General features: G+C 38.5%; 2 protein-coding genes across 4 annotated transcripts; one reads left to right on the top strand and one right to left on the bottom strand.

Annotated features, from left to right (window-relative positions):
* Positions 1-257: 257 nt before the first annotated feature.
* Positions 258-5713, bottom strand: ppm1na (protein phosphatase, Mg2+/Mn2+ dependent, 1Na (putative)). Its single transcript, XM_028044620.1, has 6 exons — positions 4916-5713; positions 3872-4443; positions 1343-1460; positions 1135-1249; positions 968-1031; positions 258-672 (listed from the first exon to the last, which is right to left on the bottom strand). Exons 1-6 carry the CDS (start codon positions 5319-5321, stop codon positions 640-642), a joined length of 1308 nt encoding a protein of 435 aa, XP_027900421.1. The 5' UTR covers positions 5322-5713; the 3' UTR covers positions 258-639.
* Positions 1640-24839, top strand: rtn2a (reticulon 2a). 3 transcript variants are annotated; one of them, XM_028044617.1, is made up of 10 exons: positions 8503-8709; positions 10167-10220; positions 10488-11063; positions 12445-12651; positions 17978-18185; positions 18565-18703; positions 20790-20859; positions 20948-20994; positions 21080-21138; positions 22105-24839. In XM_028044617.1, the coding sequence occupies exons 1-10, from the start codon at positions 8679-8681 to the stop codon at positions 22178-22180; spliced, it is 1467 nt and encodes a 488-aa protein (XP_027900418.1). In that variant the 5' UTR covers positions 8503-8678; the 3' UTR covers positions 22181-24839. The 3 variants fall into 3 exon arrangements, with proteins under 3 accessions (XP_027900420.1, XP_027900418.1, XP_027900419.1); XM_028044618.1 differs by having other exon boundaries at positions 8530-8709; positions 12448-12651; XM_028044619.1 differs by lacking the exons at positions 8503-8709; positions 10167-10220; positions 10488-11063; positions 12445-12651 and adding exons at positions 1640-1650; positions 2465-2471; positions 14311-14363.
* Positions 24840-26407: the final 1568 nt, after the last annotated feature.

Here is a 26407-nt window from a genome sequence, read left to right as displayed (position 1 = left end):
CTTTACAAATAAAGTAAAAACGACTAACATCAAAGAACATTATATAAAATGGTGAATCATATTGAACAGTTGGACTTTAAGTCTGTATATGGCAGCAAGTCTTTAACAATTATGTTGCTGTCAGTTACTTATATTCAGTGTTTCGGTCATGTTCTGTTTGGTGCCAACCATACCCTATGAAATGATGGCCCAAGAAAATCACACAAAAATGGTGAATGAGCAAAAGTGTAGAAAATTGTTCTTGGGCAGCTGAAGTTTATTTGTAGTTAACCAGATTATAATTGATGACAGTATGAACTCGAGATAATTCTGGTACTGAATCACAGATTACATCACAAAACCCTGTGATTTTGAGGTGCGCATAGTTTTGATTGCCGCCCTACTTATTAAGTTGAGTGTTAGCCTGAAAATTAGAAAACCTTTCTTACCATAACAAACTGTTAATACTTTGAATACAGAAAAACACAGCGTCAAAAATCAACCCAGTGAGTGTCTGATCCATGTATTCTTTTAATTGACCAGAAAATAAAAACATGAGGACAAATTCAGGTTATGCATCACAGGAAACATTGTCCTCTTGGTTAGATGCTCAACTAAAATGTAAAACTTGAAGCTAGTGTCGACCCTGTGGTTATGACGTTAGCTTGAGTCCTCCTCTGACCCGCCAATGTCCTGCAAAGTTGCAATTCAATGAGTTAGTCCAGTTGGAACGTCTAAACATTATCAATCATTTCTAAATTGTAAATTGTTCCAATCCTGTAAAACATTCCAATACCATTAGTTGATTTTAATTATTCCTCTAATTCTTGTCAAGGGCAAAAATTCTCACTTTCGATTTTTGGAATTTTTTTCACTCTGCTACTCAATATTTTTCATTTTTGACTGGACAAAAAGATGAACATATTGAAAAGCAGTAATTGTGTTCCAAATAGTAGTGATGACTGAATGAAATGCATGAATGCCTCACCATAGGTTCCTGCGTCCTGAGATTCATGATGTGTTTCTGATAAGCTCCTATGATGCAGTCTCTCCTGCAAAAACAGATGTAAAAGTGGTTCAGTCCACACATTTCTGCTTTGATCTTTTAAAGCTGACAGCGTTATGGATTATTAATCACAATGTTATTTAACTCACTTGCTGGTGATGCCTCCCCCTGGTGGGAGCCCCGGTATCTCCTCTGCAGCCAGGAATTTGATCACATACAGAAGGTCGGGGTCTTCATCTTTGGATCGCATCATCTGAATGATTTCTGCAGAGGCAACAATTTGAGATGACAAATGCATGCAAGACGAAAGCAGTCTGATAAAAGTTAGTGTAAACTTCTGCAAAGCCATCCAATCACCTTCCACTTTCATGTCAATGTGCTGCTCCAGGTCTGCCTCGCGCTGCAGTGCCTCCTGCGACACCTGGGGGGCGCCGGGGAAGCACACGATGATGATGCTGATGTTATCCAAGCTGCCCTGCAGAGGGAAGCAGAGGATTATTAATGCAGGTAAGTCCAACATTATTCATACACCTAGAGGATGTAGAATTAAATTAGCTTCCGTTCAGCAAAAACATTAGTCCCTGAGAGGAATTGAGGCAAAAGATAATAATTAAAATGATGTAAAAGGTGTTGGGATAGGTTTTGAAAAGTTAAAATTTTGAAGAGTTAAATAAACAACATAAAATAAAAATAATAATAACTTTAGCCATTGAACAAAGCATTTTAACACATAAACAAGAAAAGGTTTTTTCTATATTTGGTCTTGCTTTACTATGTTCCTGTGGGATTTGCTTTTTTTTATATATAACTGTGTACAAGTCATTTCTAGGTTTTCTATTCACATTAAGATCTTAATAGCTATATTAAATAGCATTTATATTGTGACTAAGATGCGTACAAAACTAGCTGGCACCTTAATAATAATAATCACAATAATATAAGTTATTATTATTATTATTATTATTATTATTATTATTATTATTATTATTATTAACAGTGGTAAACCTAAAAAAAACCTTAAATAAAATATATCAATAATCTAGTAGCTTTGCTACTCTCTTAATTAAATATTTCCAGCATTATATTTTAATTACATTAATTTTATCATGTGTTTCTGTTCCGTTACTAAGGGCTGAATGATTGATCAAATATTAATTAACCAAATGTGGTAAAAGAATGGATTAATAACTATTTACAAGTAGATGGTCAGATCTGAGTAATTTAGGCTATTGGCTGTAAGGTCATTTGTTGCATTTGCAGTGTTTTAAATCTACAGTAATAACACATAATATAATTGGTGATGTTAATAGGCTACGGCATGTAGCTTTTATAAAATTCAGGTTACATCATGACTGTGTTATAACTGCAGAGCTGTGAGCGCTGAGGGTCAATCTACTGGAACAGGAAGTGTTATAGATACACTAAAGCCTTTCCAGGTGAAATAAATAGCAACACACAGAGGGAAGGATTAAAACTCAGAGGGGGAGTGTCTTCCACTCTCCTGCTGAGCTCTCGCCAACACGCTCACATTCAGTGTTAATCCCAACCATGTGCAGCTTTTCTTGCTCCAACCTAATGTTTAAGGATCTCTTAGTGCATCTATATATAGGTCAGGCAAAGCGCTCATCGGTATTTTTGATCAACCAGGAGTAGAATCCACTTACGTAACAATTAGGTGCGTCACTAAAAGCCTGCTTAGCTCACCTTTTTGTCAGTGTGAGACTACTGATTCATACATCTGCCTGCTGTAGCATTTAGTGAGCCGATAAACAACCACCAGTTGAGTTCTAGTGGAGTCCGTAGAAGTTTTGGTGAGTTGCTGTAAGTTCACTTCAGATTCAGAGCAAAATACTGAAAAACACACCTGATTCTAGACTTGCCTGTTGAAATTATCTGTATTATAGTATTGGACTGAAAATAATAATAAAAGTAAAGTCTTTTATTAGTTTTGACAGTTGCTAAAGGATTGCAATAATCTAATAAAAGGCAGTAAAAGGACAAATGAGTGAAATAATCAAGTCTGTTGTCGTGTGGTTAGGTTGGATATTAGATTTGCGATCTTGAATACTTACTATTTTGCAATTTATTGCTTTGATGTTATGATTAGCATCAGGACAAAGGGAAAAAAAACTAGAATGATATGTGTTTTTAGGTGGCATAAAGTAAACCATATTCCTTTCCTTTTATGTAAAACGTACAAAAACAAATGTCAAAATCATTGGCCTTCTAATCCACAATTGAGTAGATGCGTCAGAGATGCTTACTACACGCCGGACCCATGCAGAGCGGCGATGGAGAAACAAAGTCTGTTTGTGACGAAGCTGGCGGGAGGAGCTGCAATCCTACTGGAGGAGTGAATTACATAACCGATGTTTACTTGTTTATTTTGCAAACAAATCAACTAAAACAAATGTAAACTGTAAATTTTTTTTTACATTCAGAATGTGGAATTTAGGATGTTAATCTTTTTTTTTGTAATTAACTGGCCCAATCCCAAAACACATCACAACACTCTTGCAGATAAATGTTTACATTTATGAAACTGCTAAGCATTTTATTTAGAGGTTCTCTCTGACACTGATTTCAGCTTTTCTTTTATATATGTCCTGTTAATTCTTAATAACACATGACACATGAAGGAAATAAATGTGCTACAGAATATTTGATACAAGAAGCCAGCAGGAAATGAAGGATTTGTTCAATAATTCATATTTATTTCTAGAAGTATTCTACGGTGTGATTCCTAAATTTGTTGATTTTTCTTCCTTTTATCTACTCTTTTAGAAGGTCATACTGAAATATTAAATCTGCATCTTAATCACAAATTAAATATTAATATTGACACCTCTTGGTCCTTGTGTAATTTACGTTGGTCTTACGTCTCACCTTATAGAGGCAGAGGTCAATGACTTGGGTACAGATGTCTCTCAGGTCATCGCACACCTGGAGACGGTTCCGTATGAATGCGCACAGTTCCTCGTTACCGATGGCGTCCCACACGCCGTCGCATGCCAGCACGAGGAACTCATCTTGGGGTGTCCTTTCCAGTTCGTACACTTCTGGCTCTGGTGACACCAGTTGCTCTGTTTGTGGTCTCCAGTCCACCTCCTTAAAGTCAAAGTCTCCCAGTGCTCTGGAAACGGCTAGTGAGCCGTTAATCCTCTGCAGGGTAACCGAGCCGCCGGCGTTCTGGATCCTCTCCTTCTCCCTAGGATTAAACGGCTTGTGGTCCTCTGTGTAGAAGACCACCTGGCCATTGTGGCAGAGGAAGGTGCGTGAGTCCCCGCAGTTGATGAAGTAAATATACCGTGGAGAAATCATAACAGCTGCTGCGGTAGAGCCGCTTCTGTCCCAATTGTCCTTGCGAGCCATTTTGTGCATGTGGCGATCGATGCCCAGGAATCCCTCACGGATTCCCTCCTTCACCTGGTCAGGGTCCTCGTTTGCTTTGATCCCACCTGTTGAAAACAATACTTTGGCATTCAGATAAATGTGTGCGCTGCATATGGGAGCAATGATTAAGTCTAGGGGTCAACAAGACTTTATAATATCCATTAGATTTTAGCTGTCTACATTTTAACTTTTTGCTTGGGACCCACTTGTAGGTTTTAAAATATTGTACTGTGAATCTAATGGTGGGTTTGGCATAAAACAAAGAGTTGATGGAGAAGCACTTGAGGCTCTCTGTTTGGCATAGTGGATGATCTCCTCTATAAGCCTTTTGGGTTAAGATTTATTAAGTCATGGAATTCCCAAAACATGTTTTCAAATTCTTCCAAGATGCCTCAACTCTGTTCTAAACCCTTACTAAGGTCTTGTTTACCTGTTTTGTTGTGTTTCTAGTCCGTAAAAACATGCTGTCCCAGTAAACTGTACGTTTTGCATCAGCATTCAACCATATTGAAGGTATTATCAACATTAGTTGTGTACCTGTTGTGAGGATATGATCCAGTAGGTTTCTGGAGCAGTACTGGGCCACTGTGACACCTGCATGTCCATCAAAAACAGCAAAGTACGCCCAGTCCCCCAGGTCTCCCTTCAGCTGGGTCATGCAGGTGTGGGCATCTTCCATTTGAGCCCTCCAGCCCTGCATGCTGGCCACAGCGTAGTTCAACCCCAAACTAGAACCCCCTTCTGCAACATGTTTCTCCAAGTTGGGGTGGTCCAGGTAGGGGCTTGGCATTGTGTCTTCGTCTTCTAAATTGTCCTCCTCCTCACAGCCCCTTTCTCTTGATCCCCCTTTGAAGAAAAACGTTACCATTTTTTCCGTCTCTTTAACCAGCTGCCGGAGAAAGGAGGGCACCTCCACATTGCTGGCACGCCTGGCCGTCCTCATCACGCAGCGGAGCCTTTGCTCAAGCTTCCTGCTCGACCTGCCGGTGGCCCGTCTACTCCTGGTGCTCCTCTGCCGGCCGTGTGTTTTCCTCAACAGGTCCAGGGCAACACTTAAGCTGTGCCAGCCCTACCAGATAAACTAATTGCTTTTAATACAAAAAATAAAAAACTAACAAAAAATGAGTGTTTTTAATTTATAAACAAGAGTCCCGTTTGCTCATCCTTAAGCTGACTTGTACAATTTCCAGTATCCGAGGTCCTTCGGTATGGGTCACAGTCCATCTTAATCTCACTCCTCTCTCCACCTTGTTCTGACGGTCACTCTTCTATCAGTTAATCTGTTTAGTTATCCATCTTCTCTGCTCCACCCACTCATCTCTCTTTCTTTCCTATGAGACTCTATGGGATAATCACCTGGCCAGTGAGGCACAACAGATGACCTGCGTATGCACACATCCCCTGGATTATTAAGAGTACATTTTACGCAATGAGTCTGATAAAGGAATCCCATTATCAGACTAAGCAGAGGGATTGCATGAGTGATTTGTTTTGTATTTTACTCATTAAGCACCTTGCTGCTCTGTTTAGGGACAGTTTGTTACTTTAAACACGATTCATTTGAAGACGCTTAGGACATTATTGGACGTGTGAAGGTTTTACGGTTTAGCAGATGCAGTAGTTTTGCTTCTACTGTAAACAATAATATCTGAACTCCACAAAAAAATATAAAATATTAAAATATAACATGTTCAACATGAATATGTTTTTGATTTATGATGTCTCTTCCACAATATAAATGATTTGTTGTAGATCTAAAACACAAATGTCTTCCATTTTCCCACTGGCTGTAGTTTAAATACAGACTCTATGCCTCCCGAGGGACTTTGGCCTGCTCTGCTTTTTAGAAACTGTTAACCAAACCCAGGTTTCTTGGCTGCTACTTCACAACTCAGAGTTTTAGCTTCCTTAACAGACTTCTGCAGAATTGAGATCTTGAGTTTGCTGCATCCACTCCTTGACCTTTTTGTGCTCTTTCTTTAGCCACTTACTTGTTGCTCTGCTGATATGTTTGTGGAGTTCATTGTCATGCTATTGTCACAACCCATCTTTAGTGTTCTGACTGAGTGACAAAGGATATTCTTTAAGGTCAGATATGACCCGGTTCTTTGGCTTCTTAATGTAGTGAAGTTATCATTTATCCCACGCAGAAAAACTGCCCCAAAGCATCTTATTTCCACCCCCATGCTAGACCATAAAGAACGTTTTCTTTGGGTCATAATTAGCATTTATCTTCCTCTAAACACAGTGGATCAAGCTGATTCCAAAGATCTTGATTTTGATCATATTTGACCACCACAATTTCTCATGACGTTTTCTGTATAATTTAGATATTATTTTAGGAATTGAAGAAAGGTATGCAGATAAGCCCTGATCTGGTCATTAACAAACTACTGTCATGTACTATAAGCTGATCTGCAATCCCCTTTCCATGATTAGCTTGACCCTATGAGGCAACATGTTGACAGGATAGTTGATGACCATCCTGTATTTCATTCTTATTGAATTAGTCTCAACAACAGTGTCTCCTTCTCCCCAGGTTCTTGTTGTCTATTCCAGCTCTGAGCAGATTTGGTCTGGTCTCTGATGTTCTTTAACAACTGTCTGGCCTTTCCTGTGGTAGGGAAGATGCTATTAAGGAAGAAATTGACATACAGTACACATGAATTGAGCTTGTGGATGGATGGTTGGATGTAGAGGAAATCATTGCTCTGCCATGTTAACAGTAGAAGCATAGCAGTAATAATGCCCCTACTAATTTTGTTTAAAAAATCTTAACCTTAGAAACAAGTTGGTTTTTTTTCGTACCAAATAAATGTACTTCAATAAAAGGTTGGATGTTTCTGAATTGTCATTGTGACTACTGCAGACCTTTTACTCATCTTTACCAGGGCTGTCAAGAAATGTGGAAGGTTCTATGATTAAACGTAATTAAAAAAACAAAACATACATCACAGTCAAATGCTATAAAATGTCATATTTGAAAGCACCTGAATCCAGGAAAGTTTTGTTAAACGACAGTTCTTCATGATATGAATATCACAAACTTTGATATTGTGACAAGAATAAATTTGCATTATAATTTGTAAATCCTTATGGAAGAGTATATTGTAAATTAATTTAAGTTAAAAAGAAAAAAGATTCTGTGAGGTTTAATTGACTTATCTCCTTTCTATGTTTTCTTTTGTGTATTTTCAGCTCCTGATCTGGATAAGGGCTGCTTAAGGGCTGCTACTTTATGTGACACTCTACTCATCCAGGTATAAATACAACTAAACCTTTTATTAACTTACCCTGATCTCTGACTGGAGGTCATCACTTTATTTGTGTTTGTTTGCCTCGAGTAAACACGCACACAGTGATCGCATTTGCACTCTGCTACTATAATCTCAGTCAGATGTTAAATGACCTCTCAGTATCTGTGAAAAAAATAACGCTAGTTTGGTGCTTGATTGCTGTGTGTGGTGATGACAGCAAACCATTAATATAAAGTAAAATAGCCACAAATAGTTATTTGTGAAGAAAATGTAACATAAAATGGTCAATTACATAAAATATAAACAAAGTAAAGTTTGTGGTTGTCTATGAACAGTTCTTTCTTTTAAGTTTTAAAATTCCATTTCACCGTTTAAACTTTCATCTTTGTATAACATAAATATAAAAAAGAAACAAAAGAATTATGAACACTTTTCCCTTTATGGGTTTTTCCTTCCCAACTCTTAAACGTTTCTATCAGGATCAGGTTTATTCTGGTACTTCACTGCCCCATAATTGACATCTTTTTCATAGCTATGCTTTAATTTCTTTAATCATTGCATATCACAGTCTTTAAGATGAATACGTAACTCATTGAAGCAAACTTCCCATGCATGTTTATTTTTGCATTATGATGAAGCCTGCATCATTATCTGTGTGTGTGCTGCATTATTAATGACTTATCCCTCCCTGTCTCCTGCTCCTAAAGCTGGAGCCACGTGATTAGAAACAGATACACATAGACTGGCTGTGAATGAAAATTTGACAACAGGCGTTCACGCTCCTCTCCCTTTCCTGTAGCGTACGTTCCTACGGCTGCAGTCACGCCGACGCAAAATTAGATGACGAGTGGAGGCGGCAGAGGGGAGGATGTTGGAGTGGAGTGAGGCAGGGCGGGGTTGCTGAGTAACAGAGGCAGGGGAGGGAAGAGGCTGCTTTCACAGGAGACGGATGAAGAGCGTGAATCCACACAACGTGAGTGCCGGCAGTGGATGAGGGAGGGGGGCTTCCAGACTGGATGGGCCCAGCAATGCCTTGATGGAGTATGGGCCAGGTTTTAGGATTCTCCCACTGCCGTAAGTCTTGTTTGTGTTTGTTTCTGTGTGTGCTTGCAGAGCGGCGATCTCGTAGATGTGCACAACCCACCTCAGCATCTTTTTCTCACATCATCGTATGTGTTAGCTCATCCCGTCGCCCTCTCTCCTGCTTTTACCTTGAATAAACAATAAATGGATCGCTGCAGTGCAGAGGCACGCTCTTATTGTTTTCATGTCTCAGTTTGCAGGTTGTGTGCAGAAAGCCTTTGCATGGAGTCATGTTCAGATCGTAAATTATTCCTTCCTGAATGCTTCTGTTGTGCTTTGAATTTTTGTCCCCCCCCCCCCAATCTAATCTAAAGCTATGTTACAGTAGCTGAGTATTTTCCTATGCTCACACTACTGCTGCACAGAATATGCTGCATTCAGTGCAATGGCTGCCTGCTTGATTTATACACTGGTGTCATGCTGGCAATCTAATGCAGTGAAAGCCTTTTACTTCTGCCAGAACCACTCAATATTCAATGACCTACAGTATGCATATAGGAGTGATGAACACACTGTGTTCCCTTAGTCTGATATTTTCTATCAGTATTAATATTTGTTAGCCTTAGCAGCATCTTTTCACATGAAATGCAGGCAAGGAAAGAATTATAGTGCATTTACAGTTAGTTCTTGTGTGGTACTGCAGTTTTTATGGGGTTTGTGTGTTTCTGCTCATCTGCAGTACATCTGTGCTGAGCTATATAATGGAACAGTTTATCTTGAGATATTTTTTTATATTTCTCAAGACAAGTTTATTTGTGTAGCACATTTCAGTGGCCAGGCAGTTCAAACTGCTTCACACCAAAAAAAAAACATACTACAGCAACCAATAACGGAACAGCAATTGGTTACATTACAGTTTGTTAATGCTAAATGCTAAAATAAAAATCATCAAGCAAATATATATAAAATGTTGTGATTACAGTGGTAGCGTTATTATGAATCAAAGGCAACTCTATTTTAGGATTTAAAGGCACTCAGTGTTTCGGATGTTTTGTAGCTTGCTGCAAGTTTGTTCCAGGTGAAACTGAATGCTGCTTCTCCATGTTTGGTTCTGGTTCTGGTGATGCAGAGCAGAACCAGAACCAGAAGACCTGAGTGGTCTGGAAGCTTGATACAACAACAGCAGATCTTTAATGCATTTTGGTGCTAAGCTTTCTCAATTTATAAACTAGCAACAGTATTTTAAAGTCTATTCTCTGAGCTACGGGGAGTCAGTGTAGACTTTAGAACTGGGATCATGTTGGTATCTTCCTAGTTTTAGTGAGAACAGGATTTTGCTAGAAATGTTCTTTAAGTGAGAGAAGGCTGACTTTGTAACTGTTTTTATATGTCTCTGGATGTTCAGGTCTGAGTCCACCACTACTCCCAGATTTTGGGTCTGCTATCGAGTTACTAGCTGTAATAACTGAAGCTGCTTGTTGATGTAACATGTAACTGCTTTCTTCCAGAGGAATATGGCTCTGTGGCGTCCACCCCAGACTCAACACCTCCATGCACCGATGGTAAAAAGCTCTCACCTCTCCTCTGTATTTCATTTAGTTTTTATTTACATGTCACAATAACAATGTCGCAATTACCAATTACTTTGATAGCAACATCAAAACAAGTTTCATCTGAAAACCTCATCTATTTCTACCTTTCTTCTGTCAGAAAAAAACCCAGAAATGGCTCTTGCTGATCAAATAAACTGCTTGGTGTTAGGACTAGTGGAAGACATTTTCATCATTGTCTTTGTAAATCAGTGACTGCCTGTCTTGATTTGTATCCAGGCGGCAACGAGGAGTCAGAGATGTGCGATCTGCAAACAGCCAGAGAGTGGTCCGACGATGACGATGAAGAAGTGGAGACAGGAGATCCGGACGACGACGAAGGACAAGCTTCCTCCCCGTCCATCTGGGGGACTCCTCGCCAGCACTCCTTCGAGCTGACCTTCTCTTACATCGCCATCGCAGAGGCCGAAGCGGTTGGGAGCTCACGCCACCATCGTGAGCGACGCAGGGGCGTCCCCCGGCTGGGACGCGCTCCTTTGATTCGAACTGACACGCTGGAAATGCTGTTAGACTCCCCTGATGTGGACTGGGAGCCACAGGGGTTTCTCAATCAAGATGAAGAAGAGACAACATCAGAGGCTAGAGCGCGGGAGTCAGAGGAACCAAGGACAGCAAGCCCTGTGGGAAGAAGGGAAGGGGAACAAAGGGAAACTCTTACAGTGCAGCCCGCTCCTGAAACTCTGGACTCAAAAAGTGAAAGGACAAATGTGGGAGATGGACCAGAAGAGAGCGCAAGTCAGATTGGTCAACGAACTTCTGAGATCCAGCAACACAGTTTCTCACAGATAGCTCGGGGTAAGAAGTAGAAGCCACAAAGACTTGGATGTTTCTTTGATCATCAGATGCATAAATTATTTCCCCAATTCATCTTTCAACCTTTTAAAAATTATTAGATGAAAGATTTTTTTTTGTTTTGTTTTTGTTGTAGTTTTGAGAAACTACAACAAAACATATACAAACATATACAAATGCTGTATATGTTTACTCCTGGCGCTGTCAGTGTTCAGCTCATCCCTCCTGTCTGCAGCCATTAGTATCAAACGTTCATGAACTCCGAGCTAATTATAAAGTCTGACACTCAATGACCTTTTTCTTCAAGGGGTTCTTCATTTCATGTGGCACAGACAAGCAGGGTATGACATCAAGCCAGATGTCAGAAAGCCCTCACATGAATTGAATGCTTGTTATTTTTTACATACCAACACACTCACTGGCCACTTTATTAGGCACACCTTACAAGTACGAGGTTGGACCCCCTGTTTACCTTAAGAACCGTCTTAATGTTTTATGGTATAGATTCAAAAAAGTGTTAGATACCTTAGAGATTTTGGTCCACATTGACATCAACTTCTATCCTGCAAATCTCTTGCTCTGTCTCATCCCAGAGATGCTCTTTTGCATAGAAATTAGTTGACTGAAGAGGCCATTGGTTTTCAGTGACCTTTAAAACATCATGTTTAAAACCATTTAATACCTGCGCTTTATGCCATGAAGCGTTATCCTATTGGAAATAGCCAGGAGAAGATGGGTAGACTGTGGTCGTAAATCGTTAAGTATGTTCAGAAACAACATTCAAGCAGGCTGCTGCATCACGATGAAGTTGAATTGCTACAGAGGAGCCAAAAGTATGCATACACCATTACACTTCCACCTCTACGCTGCACCATTGATACAAGGCAAGGATCAGTGCTTTAGAGTTGCTTACCCCAAATGCGAGAGACCACACCGTCTGATTGTTACACATGAAATCAAAACTCCAATTGTTCAAACAGTTGTTGTCCAATTTTGATAAGCTTGTGTGTATTGTAGCCAAAGTTTCATTCCTCCTTCATAGTCATTCAAATCTCCTTTCTTCCCCGTTCTGGTGCTCGGTTTGAACACAGAGTCGTTTTCACCATGTCTAGATGTCTCAATACATTGAGCCTCTGTCATGTGATATAAGTGTTTAGAATAATTTGAAGACGTGTACCTAATAAAGTGCCCGGTGAGTACATATTGTAAGGCATTACATCATCAGATTTGTGAGATTTTCTCGTTACTGGAGCTGATGTCACACAACAGAAAAAATGATTCTGCAGAGTTTAGGAGACGCAAAGAAAGAGCTGCATTTTTGTAACGGTGCCTGTAATTTATTTACTTTATCACCATGGTGACATCAGCTTCTGTTTCCCGGCAGCAGAGGATTCACCAACCTCAGAGCCTGAGTCTCCCGTCACCTTGGAAACCATTTCTGTCAAGCTGCTCACCTCTGTGCGACCCACAGACCCAGCGCGCTCGTCTGCGGCTTCCATAGGCCACAACTCTCAGGAACAGCTGCTCAGAGATCACTGGTTTTCAGCACCGGACCTAGCAGAGGATCTGACCGTATGCATCCACATAGCAGGTACAGGATTACATCACTACGTTTTACTAACTTTTTTTTTTTCATATCTGCCTCCACAGATCTTCTGTGTTTTACGTTATTTTTGCTCAGATTCTTCCTCGCAGCTCATAAGTCAACGCTTTAGTCAAAGATACGCTCAGATTTCCCTCTCAGCATGTACCTTCAGGGGCAGGCGGGCAAGAGACCCTGGCTGTCCACTGTCTCCATAGTAACCAACTCTCTCGAGGTTTCAGGAATGATGAGCTAATTGCAGAGGAAACATTCCAGGCTTTGGCTGACTTTTTCAGGCAGGCACACCAATGAAACCGCTATCGGTGTGTGTCGTCTGTCTCAGAAACTAGGGCGAGTGTGTGTGTGCAGTTTCTTTGTATGCAGATTCGTTGGCGCAAGTTGGAAGTTCTTGAGTGAGTGAGGCAGAGAAGGGGATCATTAGAGATAAGATTCAGTCATCATGCTTGGTGGGTTTTCAAGTGGACTATTGCAGTGGTCAGACAAAGGCTCTGTCTCATTTAGGTGAGGGAGGGATTTAAAGCCTGCTGATAATTTGGTGGTCAGACAGATAGTGTAGATAGTCTTAAATAAATAGGTCACATGCAGAGTGTCCACATGAGAATTGTCCTTCTTTTTATTCTGTTACTTCAAGTACCAAATATCACATCTGAATATATGTTTGCAACAATTAAAATTTGACACTGCTGAGTGGAAAAAAACAAAATTCTTGAATAATTTAAAAAAATGTTTTGCTAGTTTAAAACTTTATTTTGGTCATAAAGGGTTTTTAATTCTGGTTTGCTAAATATACCATGTATATAAATTTAATTAAGTTAATTTAATTGAGCTTTATTGAGTTGAGTATTAAATAGCATATATGTAAAAATGTAGGTGTTTAGAGCTAATTCCTTATACATCTGCCTTATTTGAATGGGCTTCTGTGTAATTTTAATGCTATATACCAGGAAATTAGGATGTTATGAATTGTTAATTAAAAGCTCATGCTATCAGTATACATGTAATATGCATTCCTAATTACTTCTTCGGGGTCCCTATTCTGAACAATTAAACAAAGTTCAAGTGAAATTTTCTTATTTAACATTTTTTACAGAAAAAAGTCCCAAAGCAATGTACATGAAATGATTCATTCTAAAATTGAGAATAAAAGTAATAAAATAAAATAACTCAAAATAAAAAAACAGCTTGTTAGAAATGTAAGAAGCATCACTACTATTTGCAGCAATCCAGATTCAAAACTGTCTGATTATGAGACTTTCAACAACATATTTTGGAAGATTTCTTTAAAAAAAAGAACAACATGCAAATATGGTGGAAGTCTTTTCAGCTTCTCTTGGATGGGAAGAGAAGCAAACTTTGGCTTTAAAAAAATAACAGAATTAACTCTTCTCTGGTAAATGACAGCTAAATTGCAATTATTATTTCTTCTCATTGGACTTTGCTTTAAAAGCTGATCAATTTCAAAACAGTGACAAAAAAACAACTCTATGTTCTCTGGCAGGGAGGCTTGAATAGTGGAGGGTGATTCTGTGGAGCAGCAGATTATTTTGGGCTGTTAGGCCTTTGCAGGGGTGAGTGAGCATTGGACGGCCAAAAACAGCTCAGGGAGGAGAAGGGAGTTCATTCAGTGGGGGAGACAGAAAGAGGCAGGGGGAGTTAGGAGAGGGAGAGACTGGAACAGCGACCAAACATGGCCAGTAAAGGTGAGACATTTTAAAGAAATTCTAATTTTTTATACCTGTATAGTTAAAGTGCAGGGTTTGAAGTGTTAAGCCAAAATCAGGAGAACAAAATATATTTGATTTAAGTTAATATAAAACAAAAGAAAAGGTAGTTGAAAGAAGCAGAGATCTCTCATCTCCCTTAGATCAGTTTACGGGCCAGTTCCTTTGAAACCGAATAAGACAAGCTACAGGTGTGTTTGACTTTAGGCTGATGAGCTGCTCAGGATAACTAGCTGGAATCTGTATCAGTGGTTTCAATTCAAAATAAATGTTTGCCATTCAAATGAGTTAAAACGGTGCTGTTATGGTGTTAGACAGCTGTTTCCTGGCTGGCTTGATTTTACTGCTTTAGGCTGAACAGCTGGGACATGCGCAGACATTTCAGTGGACTAGTGAACAGGCGGACATGACCTGAGTGAGAATTAGAAAATGAATGGATGGTTGCTTTGAATAGACATTGCCTTGAAGTTTATTTTATTTTCACTCAGAGTTAAAAATAAACCCATTCTTTGTTCTCATTCTTATACTGACTATTCCTTTATTGATTGTTGGTTACAATTATTTTTCCTTATATTTGCTTCCTTCAGGCAAGCAGATACAATTGTATATTTACAGTCATATTAAATAAATTCAAATATTTGTTCCACCGAGGCTTGTATGATCAGATTAAACATTCATTTTAAAATAATAACCTTTAAATAGATTTTAAACATAAGTTTCATTAAGCTCACATTTCTGTGTAAAATGTTATTTTTAATTGGTCTGATGTGATATACTAAATCACATTTGTCATGTTTTCAAATAACCTACATGTCCCTGCTAATCTACTCTCACACTTGTTTTAAAGGACCTACTGCCATAAAATTGCATCTTCCCCTATTACAGATCTCTTCTGATTTCTGTTACGCTTTAGGCCAAACCAAAATTTTCTCTCTTTTTGGGAGTCGTTCAGAGGTGGACTTACCTGCTGGTGTCGCAGATTATTGTCAATCTGCATTATCCAAGTGAACCTGAGCTCTTAGGTCACAAATTGATTGCAGGACATTCTTCTACAGGATTCTCTGGTTCCATCCATTACTCAAGATGTTTTTTAGCCAATGAGATACAAACCTTTGAGTTATTTTTGGTCAGCTTTGTTTTTGTTACTGGGACTTTCCAATCCTGCATCCTTCTTAGGATCATAAATGTTACAGAAGCAAGCAAAGCCTACGGTACCTTAAATATTGTTCTGGGATTTTTGGGATGAGCTGGTAACATGCTTTTTAAATTTTTTGTAGGCTGGCTACCGTTCCATGTTTTCTACGTTTGTGGGTAATGGTTGCCATTGTGGTTCACTGGAGTCCCAAAACCTTAGAAATGACTTGATGTCAGTTACTTTGTCACACATTCATAAGACTGGGGTATAATGTAGTGATTTTTATATCTTTTGGCCTACTTCATGGTGTTGGGCAGGTGCTATTTCAGTTGCCAGATTCAGCAGTAAACCACTGTAAAAGTGAAATAAAAAATTGTGGTTGATCACTGTTATGTCATGCGGATAATTTTTTACATTACATTCGAATAGTCCAGAAAGCACGTATCCCTTTATTGCATGAAAACATATGTAGAAAAGTTCATTTTGTGTTTAGTAAAGTTGTTTCATCTGATGTTAAATATTATCACGTTTGAGCGATAAAAGCAAAAGCATGTAGAAATCTGTGAGGGAGATGCAAACTCAAGCAAGAGTACTTTTGAAAATGGGTGAATATAATGATGAAAACAACCTCTAAAGTTTATAAAAGAGTTTGCACTGAATGTGATGAAGGATTTATAATGTTTCTCTTAATACTACTTCACACCCATGGTTCTCCAGTTTATTCCATCCTCAACTCTCACCTGCAAACAAATCATTTACCCATGTAATTGCTGATATTATTGTCCAGATATTAAAGTGTAGCCTGATGCAACTGATTCTGTCAGGATTTGTTATTAACTGTGGTCATATAACCACATTTCCTTAAAGTAGACTAGCAGTAAATTGTAGAAAAATGCTTTAATTTATTGTCTGTCAATGTAGGTACAAAACATCTCCAAAGTGGTTCCTACTTGGTGTATTATAACAATGAACCATACCTGAGCAAGTGGCTCCCCTTCTTATCTGAGAAAGCTGGGCACAAAATGATCAAAAACTGCCAAAGTATGAAGTTATGAAAGCAAAAAGGGACAAAGAGCCAATAACATGTGATGGTTGGTTGACGGTGGTTCACGATGTATTTTTTAATTATTGTTCTATTGTGCTACTTTGTGATCTTATGGAAAACTTGTTTGCCACAGATATGCTTATTTTTAATTGTGCTGCTTCTTCATTAGTATATGAGATTAGAGATTAAATAGTTCTGCTCGTCGGTGTGTTGAGCATCGCTCAGAATGACAGCTAGCAGGACTATTGCAGGGAAGTTGTGGGAATGAATTGAGGCGTTATAAATAACCCACCCACTGACAATGCTCTCTCTTCAAAGAGGCTTCCATGAGTACTTAGCTTTTCATCCTGTCTGTTTGACAGAGACCCAGAAGTCTGTCTACACAACACACTATCTCATAAAATCCCTGTTATAATTGGTTTTGTGTGTATATGCATATGGAAAAACCCTCAGTATGTAAATTTAAATAGTATGTTTACTAAGTTGCTTAATATTCATGAGTGCATAATCCCTAAACTGCAAGAAAATATTTTAAATTATTTAGTTCAGAGATTGAACAAAAAATCCCCCCTATGGGACAGGAGAAGCAGCTACAGTTCAATGAAAAACTGCAGCAGGTTTTCAGAAAGCCTGAGGAATCATTGATCAAGGTCACTATTAATTGTTAAATTAAAATTTGCCTTACTGGAAGCAAATTATAAAGAAATGAGGCCTGGCTCAAGGCTTTTGCACAGAACATGGATATAATTGTCTCTAGCAGTGTGAGCAGTCCTGGGGGTTCAAATCTCAAACAGGACCCAGTTTGTTATATTTAGCCTCCAAGACTAAAACAAGGCGAAATTGCTTTAATATGAAATAAACAGAGACCAAAAGGTTAACATTAAAACTGTATATACCGTTGGATGTCTGATCCAACGGTTCCTGAAAGACAGTGAAACCATCAGGGTTCAGATTGTCGGGTGCAGACGGCCTGACATCTGACAACAGGTGGTGGGAATTTAAATTCCCTTCAACTGCTGGCTTTTTTTCCCTCTGAAGGCTAAATTCAGCCAAGGCTTGAGCCTGTAGCTGCTGGGTGCTATCTCAAGCTTCATGACAAAAATACCTTTTTTTTCCCCTTAGTGTTTTTCCCTCCTTATTCTTTCTTCTCAATAATATTCCTTTTCCTCCTCCTCTGTCTAAGTACACCCATTTTAAGACAGAGAAATGAAACACTACATAATATTTTGTCATAATTTATAGACAACGTTGGATATTAGAAGTTCTTGGCAATTTATCGAGTACCTGTATTCCTCATAAATAATTTCAAAATGTAATTACACTAAAATGTTTGATTACATTTAGAGCACAGAACCACTTTTGTCTGTCAACTATCATTTCTCTGACCATTGTTTTCATTTACCTGTCTATCAGTGATGGACCTCATCTACTGGAAGGACACAGAGAGAAGTGGCCTGGTGCTCACAGCCTTGGTGGTGGGCTTACTTTCCCTGTTTCAGCTCAGCATCATCTCTGTGGTCTCCACCGTCTCCCTGGCAGTCATGTGCTTCACCATCTCTGTACGCATTTACTACCAGTTTCTCCACATCCTCAGCTGGGGGGACGGAGAACATCCTTTCAAGTAAGATGATTTCCTTGAAACGTTCGTGCAGTTTTAATACTCAGATTATTTCCCTGAGTCCTCCACTGGATCAAATATTGAGACACACAGGAAATACAGATTCCCTGGAGTTGGACACCTTCATGTTTTAAATGTGCCGCTGTATGTAAAACGATGTGCAGAAACTTATTAATGATTTTTTTATTGCATCTAAAACAGGTTGGATATTGCATAATGAATATTTACTGTCTATATTACAACTGAGCTTTGTTAATGAATTATTTTTACAATAATATTGAGTTGACTGAGGACTCTTGAGGCCTATACTGCCTCCTTAACAATTAGCTCAACATATCAGTATTTTAATTATATTTGAGTTAATTTATTGTGTTTGTATCAGGTCATACTTGGATCTTGACATCAGTTTAAGTGGAGAGCAGGCTGACATCTACATGAAAAAAGCCATTTCTCTGGCTCTGTCTGCTGTTGATACCCTGAGGAGGCTGTTTTTTGTAGAAAATCTTTTTGAATCCCTCAAGGTAAGCTAAGCATGCTGATTTAATTACATTCACTCTATTTGTCTACGTAGTTTTGTTTGTATCGGCCGTTGTTTGTGCATGGCTGTTTAGTCTTTTAGTACGAGGAACTATTTTAATGAACCCGTGTTGTTTTGCTTTGCTTAGAACCTCTAGGACTCATTAACCTAAACATCTACATTTTGCTCTTGTTATCAGTCATATTCCATCATTCCAGCTCCGTGGTTCCCTGGTCACAGCATCGTTACTCATACTCAAACAAACACAGCTGCTGTCACCTTTTATGATATAATCATTTTAGAGAACGATCCGGCACAATCAAATTAAACAGTATTAGAAGCACATTATCCGCTACCAATGCTAAGTTATTATTTTTCTGCCAGCGTCATATATTTACTGGGATAGTAAAGTATGGTCTCTTAATCTGACTGCCTCTTATTTAAGCTACTTCAATATGATAAGCTTTGATTATTCTTTTTAGAATAATTTTGAATGACTAGAGTTAATTTTGTTAGCCATTAATATATACTGATTCACGCCTGTTGACTGCATAACAACTAAAAAATGTAAATTATGAACTTGTTTAGGTTCTCATGTTATTCCTAAAGCTTAGTAGTGACTCATGTGTTCCCGTCCCCCTATAAATACTAAATATTTTTAGTGTTTATTTTTTGATTGGTATTGTTTTGCAACAATACCAATCAAATGGATTCAGGTCGCTTGTTTACTGAATCCATTTGTTTCAGCAAGGGAAGCGTGTTGGCGTAACTTCCTTCCTAGTTACTACCTCGTATCTCACCACCTATCCCATACCTGTCAGAATGACAGGTAGCTGAGGTAGCTGGTAGCTGAACTTGTAGCCAAACTTGATTGACAACTTCACTTAAGGACCAGCTAACTACTATTAACAACACAACACTGGAGCAGGAATGATGTAGTGTAGTTACAAACTCACGTCAGGGCTGAGTTTGTAATGTAACGATTTAATAAGACAGGAGAAGTGTTGTCTGAGAGAGACAAGTTGGAAACCTCACTAACCTGCACCCTAAAGTGCTGTAGCCAGGTCCAACTACGCGTGGCCATCGTTATAGATAACCATTTTTGACAAAACGATGCACAATGTCACCATTCTTATTTTTGCTAACTACTTTAGAACGCAAATACCTTATTCTATTGCAGCGAGCTGTACAGTGACTGTAAAACTAAAATCTGATAACATTCTCCATGTAACGTGTTCATGTTTTACACGTACAAAGACACCGCCATTTCACAAAAAGCACGGCAATAAAATGTGTTTTTTTTGTGTGAGAATAGTGTTTTTTATTCACACGTACAGCTTAAAAAAAATTTATATTGTAGAAAAATGTTTTAAAAATGGGTTTTTTTTGCCACATTTCAATAAACTAAAGATCTTTAATATATAGATTTATTTCACAAAGGATGAAGTATTTCAAGCTTTTATTTAATGTAATCTTGATAACTACTTTTTTTAATTTCTGGAAAAAAACAAACAGTTTTTATCTGTACTTGCGTGTTGAGATGTTTTATTGTCCATACATTTTCAGGCATTTTAAGAGTTCTGGCTCTAAAATATGACAAAAATGGTCCCTTTTACATTCACCTTTATTGTGGTAGAAAGTGAACACCTCATTTTCTAATTTTAGTCATTAATTTTGGACAGAATGGAAATATTTATAGCAAATGACAATCCATGAGAGTTGGTTGAGTCCAGAACCTCCTGGCCAACTGTGACCCTGCTGGTATGCTAAATGACACACAGCAGTCAGCACACAGAGACCCCCGGGATAAGATGGAGCCATTTTCCATGTGAGACGGGGGTGTCCCGTATCCGATGAACTGGATCCTGTAACCAAGACTGAGAAACCGACAGCCATTAGATACTGTGAACGTAGCATTATGGAAGATACTGACACAGACTAACCTGGAGAAAGTTGGATGACGTTCTAAAACTAGAAGTCAGTTTAAAAGAATGTTAGCTAAACCTATTTGCATGTCTTTGATGAAAGTACAATAAAATATCTTTATTTTTATTTTTTTTAATTCTGTTTTATCTTTCTTAAATCTCTAGTTCCTGTTTCTGATGTACCTTGTCACATATCTGGGAGGCCTTTGCAATGGCCTTACCATCCTCATCATCAGTAAGAAACTGAAATCCTCACTAGAGACATAAAATGTCTCAGTAAACCCTGTGGCTCACACTTGAACCGTTTCTTCCTTTCCTCTCAGGTGTGATTGCTCTCTTTTCTTTGCCCCTTTTCTATGAAAAACGGCAGGTAATGCATTTTTCATACAACAACATAAATATCAGTTTCAACACAACAGATTCATATTTTTTTTGTGCAAACTGTGATGTTATAGGAGCAAGTGGATGGCTTTATTGGAAAAATTCAGGCCCAAATTGACAGCGTGAAGGACTTGTGAGTATGGCGCCATCTTTTGACACTTAATTGCTTCTAGCACAGCCACACAACTGTTTTCATATGACTGTAGTTCACAGTAAAGCTTAAATGCACACTTGTTTTTCAAATTGGGGAGAGAGGGCAGGATTTCCCACAAAAATACTTAAACTTTAGTTGTTTTGCTTTATTTTATTGAATGTTCGTAAATAAACCATTAAATAGACTTGGTGATATTGTCCATATTTACACAATGTTTGTCATCAGTCCATAGAATACCTTTCCAGAAGTCTGGGTGAATAACAAGGGTTTTTGAGGGAAATGTGAAGACATCTGCGTGCATCTTGATCAGCTGTGCGTCTCATTTGTGGAAATCATTGGATATCATTTTTAAATAGTCTCTAGCTCTAAGCCATGTTTTCTCTGTACCTGTATAATTGCTCTGATCATGTTCACTGGAGTCCCAAACAGCTAGAAACGGCTTTGTAACAATTTCAAAATTGATAGAAATGAATTACGTTATTTCTAATCTTCTTGAATGTCTCCAGATCAGAGGAATGTGTTTCTTTCTTTTTTTTTACGTCCTTTACCCTACTTCATGTTGTCAGACAGGTTCTAGTTAAGTAGTTTCTTGATTCTGGTATTATCCAGACATGTTAGTAAATAACTGAGGTTTTTTTCTCCCCCAAATAGAATTAGGTTAATCACAGCAAATTAATGATTTAACAAATGAAGGATAACTTTTTCTAATATTACCTAATTAAAATTTACCTAATATTCTTGTTTTAAAGCTGTGATTTGTCTTTGCATAGATTATCTTTATCAGATATCACATTTACTTTGATGCTCTTGTAAAGGTAAATGTGACCAGAACAAAGCTATGTAGGGGAACCATTTTTACGTCAGTCTCTAGAGCTAAAGTTGCAGTATTGTGTTTTTTAAGCAGGCTGTAATTGCAGGAGCACTAACCCCTCCTCTCTCTCTCAGTCTGCGAAGACTTGTCCAAGGCGGCGGCCCTCCTCCTGATACAACTCCTGGTGGTGCCAAGCCTAAATCCCAGTAAAATCTCATGGATAACAACTTTAGGAGACGCTACCAGAGTTGCAGATTGCCACTCAATGTCTTACTCAGCAGTCTGTCCCTTAGACCTCCAGCAGATGGCGCTGCAGAAACTGGGAACCTGAAGAAAAGAGCAATGACGTTCTGTGTATTAAGACTGTGTCTCATTTCTAGAGGTTAGAGGATGGCTCTCAGATGCTCTTAAGGTGAAGTAAGAGTTAATGGATTCTGGATGAAAACAATCTGGTAACATCATTTTTGGAAACATAATTTTAGCGTTATAAAGGAGATTCGATGAGCATCTTAGTTAGAGCTGTTGTACTAATGTGCTAAAGAATGTGAGTGGAAATTTCTCACCCCGACTCGGTCAGTCAGGTGATTTAACGTATATGAGAGGACAAAAACAGGGATCATCATTGCAGCATAAAATTACCACATCTACTTCTTCTTCTTTCAGATACATTTTCATCCTCACGACTGTTAATCTGCATGAATGCCAGCGTATTGTTTTGAATGTGTGCGTCTGCTCTGGCAAATTTTACTGAATATGAATCTGTTGGCCCCAATTAAAACAAATTTCTTCTTTATTTTCTAAAATATTATTTTTGTTGTCACCCCAGCTGTCATTCACTTTCCTATACACTCCTTCTGTGACTTTGGTTTTTGCTTCGCCCTTTATAGGTGCAGCGAGAAAGCAGAAGGATAGATGAGATTTGCAATAATTTTGCTTAATGCGATGCACCTGAAGTGGAAGCAAAATCATGTGCTCATAAGTTCTGACGTGATGTTTTAGTTGCTGTGTGTTTAGTGAAAGGTTTAAGATTTTAAACAGTCCTCCTAGTGCTCTTATTGTGCTCTTCTCCAGCTGTTGATGAACTCTGAAAAACCGAGCAAGCAACATACAGCAGGTGCCTTTCTGACTGCAGGTGCATGATATCATCACAGTACTTACAGCGGCCATGTCTCTGACCATCACCTCACACAGAATGCTGTTTTGTGCGATTACCTTATTATACATACCCGTGTACGCGGGATCCTAAACGGAATTGTAACAAAATCAGTTTCAGGAATCTCAAAAGTATTCAGGATGTTCAGCTATATAAATTCACACTTTCTTTCAGCTAATGCTTCAAAGCGCAACATTATTCCTATGCCTTACTGTTACCCAGCTCTTGCATCCTAAAGAGAAACAAAGACGTGTTAGGAGATGTAAACTCCAGTATGATGGCCTGTAAGTCTCAGACATGCTGATGCCTATAAATGACCCTCAGTAGTTGAAAACATATCTCTTCTTTTGTGTTTTTGGCTTAGAGTTAGGATTATTACAGCATTATTCCAAAATGTGCTCAATGTGTTACTCAGCAATGGCGTCTAGATGTATGGTGCCTTGCAAAATCATATATATCCACTGGACCTATTCACATTTTTGCCATGCTGCAATCAGAAACTTCAATGTTTGATTGGGATTTTATGAAATAGACCAACTCAAGCTCAGTTTGATTGGATAGAGTATCTGTGAACATCGGTTTGCTACCGATTCTCCACTGGATTTAGGTTTGAACGTTTTCTGAGCCATCCTAACACATGGCTATTTTTTGATCTGAAACATTTTATTGTGGCTCTAGCTGTATGTTTGGAGTCAGAAGGCGAACATTTTCCCCAGCAGCACAGTGTTTTGCAGTCTAACCTGACATTTACTGAGATTCTTCTGTATTTATCACTGTTATCAACTCTCAGCAACTTCCGTCTTAAGGGGGAAGGTAGCAAGGATAACTTTTCCGTTAACAGATTTTCCCACCAGAGCTGAGGTCCGAAGTTATCACGGCTGCTTCTGATTAATTTTCTCCTTGTCTGACCTGGCAGTGTACCTCCATGTTTTGGTGGCTTTGCAGTCATGCCATTCTCTTTACATTTTTTAGTATTTGAGCTAAATAGTGCATCGTAAGAGAAAAGTGCAAAGCTTATTTTGTAAGCTAAACCTGATTAAAGCTCCTCCTCACCTTTGTCCCTGACCGGCCTTCTGTGCTCCTTGGTCTTTATGATGCTGTTTGTTTTCTTTCACAAATTATAGACTGCTTTGCATTGGTCTGTCACATAAAATCTCAACAAATTACATAAAAAAGTGTAGTTACAATATGATCAAATTCAGCCTATACCATATTGCCCCACTATATGCCTCTTTTGCTAGCTTTTTAGATATTAGCATTAAACATGAAGAATAATTAAGAATTGGTTTTCCACTTTGCCTCAGCATCTTTCCTAACATTTTTCTCTGGACGAATTAATATCAGCTCCTGCGCATAAAATGAGTACAAGCCAAGTTTACTGACAATGACTTTCCTGCGATTATGCCTATAAACATGTTTGTGTTTCTGGAATTAAAATGAGCGTTTCTCCCAAAACAACTCTAATACATCCTGGTTCAGTCACTTGATCTATTCCTACAATTAAAACATTAAAATATTGTCTTCATCTTGTGCTCTGTTATTTACGTTTCACCCAGCGTCTCAACCCCTCTGGATACAGGGTTATAAATCCAAACCTGACAAGACATTTAGTCCTTTTAAAACCAATGACGGTATGCATTGTAGTTGTACACCAATTATTTTGTATTCTGGATCACCAGACTTTTATCCTTTGAAGAATAAACACGTAAAACTCTCTCTTTGTCTGACTTTTTCAGATGTTGCATAAGGGGAAATCCTCAGAAACTGTTAGATGTGTCACATAATTGAACAAACCTGCACTTCAATCAGACCCGTTTTAGCCTAAATACAACAATCTCTCATCACAGTGACAGTTTAAGGTAGATTAAATTTGCTGGTGTAGCACTTTTCTTGGACCTCCCAGCTTTTTTATGTGCAGATACAGAATTCCTGAGGACAAAGGACCAGTGGCAAAGACCACCCAGAACAGAACCACATATCTGATGTTTGCTGTGTATGCTGCATTTTGTACATTTTAGAAAAATCCCAAATACAGATATTTTGATATGCAAGCATCATCTAAACACTGAGCCCTATAATATATGCTCATCCTTACATCCTCCTCCTCTTTATATGTGGGTGCAAAATAAACCCAATCAACCTTGTTCGTCTCCAGTTCTAGTTGAACTTCTCGGATTACAAATTGAGACCGATCGATTTTAAAACCGGCTTTATTTTTGTGAAGTCCCAATTATGTTACAAATGATTTTACTTAAACAAGTTCACACAACACTCCTCAGTCTCTAGAGTCTCACAAGCATTTTGGAGTGATGAATGGGAGGATGCAATGTTTGATTCAGAGCTCTATAACTTTTAATCTGAATGGGAAACTAAAGGATTAGCAGAGGCCTTGATGGTTATTCGACACCACACTGCAGTTTTGTGGCAAATAATCTGACAGAAGAGCTGTAAGCTTTTAAAACAAAAACTGAACAAACGTTTACGTTTGTACTCATTATGAATAAAGACTTAACCATAAGTAGGTTAATCAGTGGCCCGAAAATATTAAATGTGAATTTGAAAACTTCTAAAAGGGCAATGTACACGTTGTACCCACCAGGTGGCAGCAAAGGTCCAAACGTTTCTAAACTCAACCTTGTCTGTTGAGATCTGAGGAGGTGAAATATGATCACCTGAGCTACATGACAGCGTTTGAAACGACCCAATCAGAAGGCCAGTCCGTTTAGATCCGTCTATCAGTCGATAGGCAGTTCTTTTTTATACAGTCTCGGATGCTTTTAAATAGGCCAGGGAGTCTGAGTCAGGATGAGGTTTCAGTTCATATGACATGTTGAAAATTAACATCCAGGTGGTTTGTAGCATGTCGCTGAAGACGAGTCTGGACATGCCCGCTCCAGATAAAACAGTGACCTCACATCAGTTGTGTTGCTAGCTTGTATTTTAACTACTTGAGACAAACTACTCAGGTAAGTTAGGAAAAGTTTTAAAGTGTAAAAGAAGGTAAGGTGGGTAGCAGAGCCTGCCTGTGGTATAAGCAAACTAAACTGCTACTTAGAGCCACCAAGATGACAGGGGGGCTCAAAGCCTACTACATTTTTAAACAGTAATAAGATATAATCATCAGACTGTGTGGGCATAAAATAGTTTCCGGAAACTGTTCCTTTTTTAATTTAATAAATAAAGCCAATATGATTGTCAAACAGTGATGTAGACACTTGTTAGAGGAACTCCAACACAAGTTGTTCATATTGTGCAAAAGGAAAAAAAACAAAAACAAACAGAAA

The sequence above is a fragment of the Xiphophorus couchianus genome, chromosome 18 (assembly GCF_001444195.1).
Source record: "Xiphophorus couchianus chromosome 18, X_couchianus-1.0, whole genome shotgun sequence".
Lineage (NCBI taxonomy): Eukaryota > Metazoa > Chordata > Actinopteri > Cyprinodontiformes > Poeciliidae > Xiphophorus > Xiphophorus couchianus.
Note: the sequence above shows the minus strand (reverse complement) of the source record. Positions and strands in the feature narration are given on the sequence as shown.

Excerpts from the sequence above, each read along its gene's own strand:
- ppm1na (XM_028044620.1), bottom strand. The coding sequence starts at position 5,321 with ATGAGGACGGCCAGGCGTGCCAGCAATGTGGAGGTGCCCTCCTTTCTC. Across the intron at positions 1,461-3,871 it reads TTGACCTCTGCCTCTATAAG|GGCAGCTTGGATAACATCAG; the intron begins GTGAGACGTAAG and ends TTCCCTCTGCAG. Across the intron at positions 673-967 it reads TCAGGACGCAGGAACCTATG|GACATTGGCGGGTCAGAGGA; the intron begins GTGAGGCATTCA and ends GCAACTTTGCAG.
- rtn2a (XM_028044617.1), top strand. The coding sequence starts at position 8,679 with ATGGGCCAGGTTTTAGGATTCTCCCACTGCC. Across the intron at positions 12,652-17,977 it reads CGTATGCATCCACATAGCAG|TGATGGACCTCATCTACTGG; the intron begins GTACAGGATTAC and ends CCTGTCTATCAG. Across the intron at positions 20,860-20,947 it reads CCTTACCATCCTCATCATCA|GTGTGATTGCTCTCTTTTCT; the intron begins GTAAGAAACTGA and ends CTTTCCTCTCAG.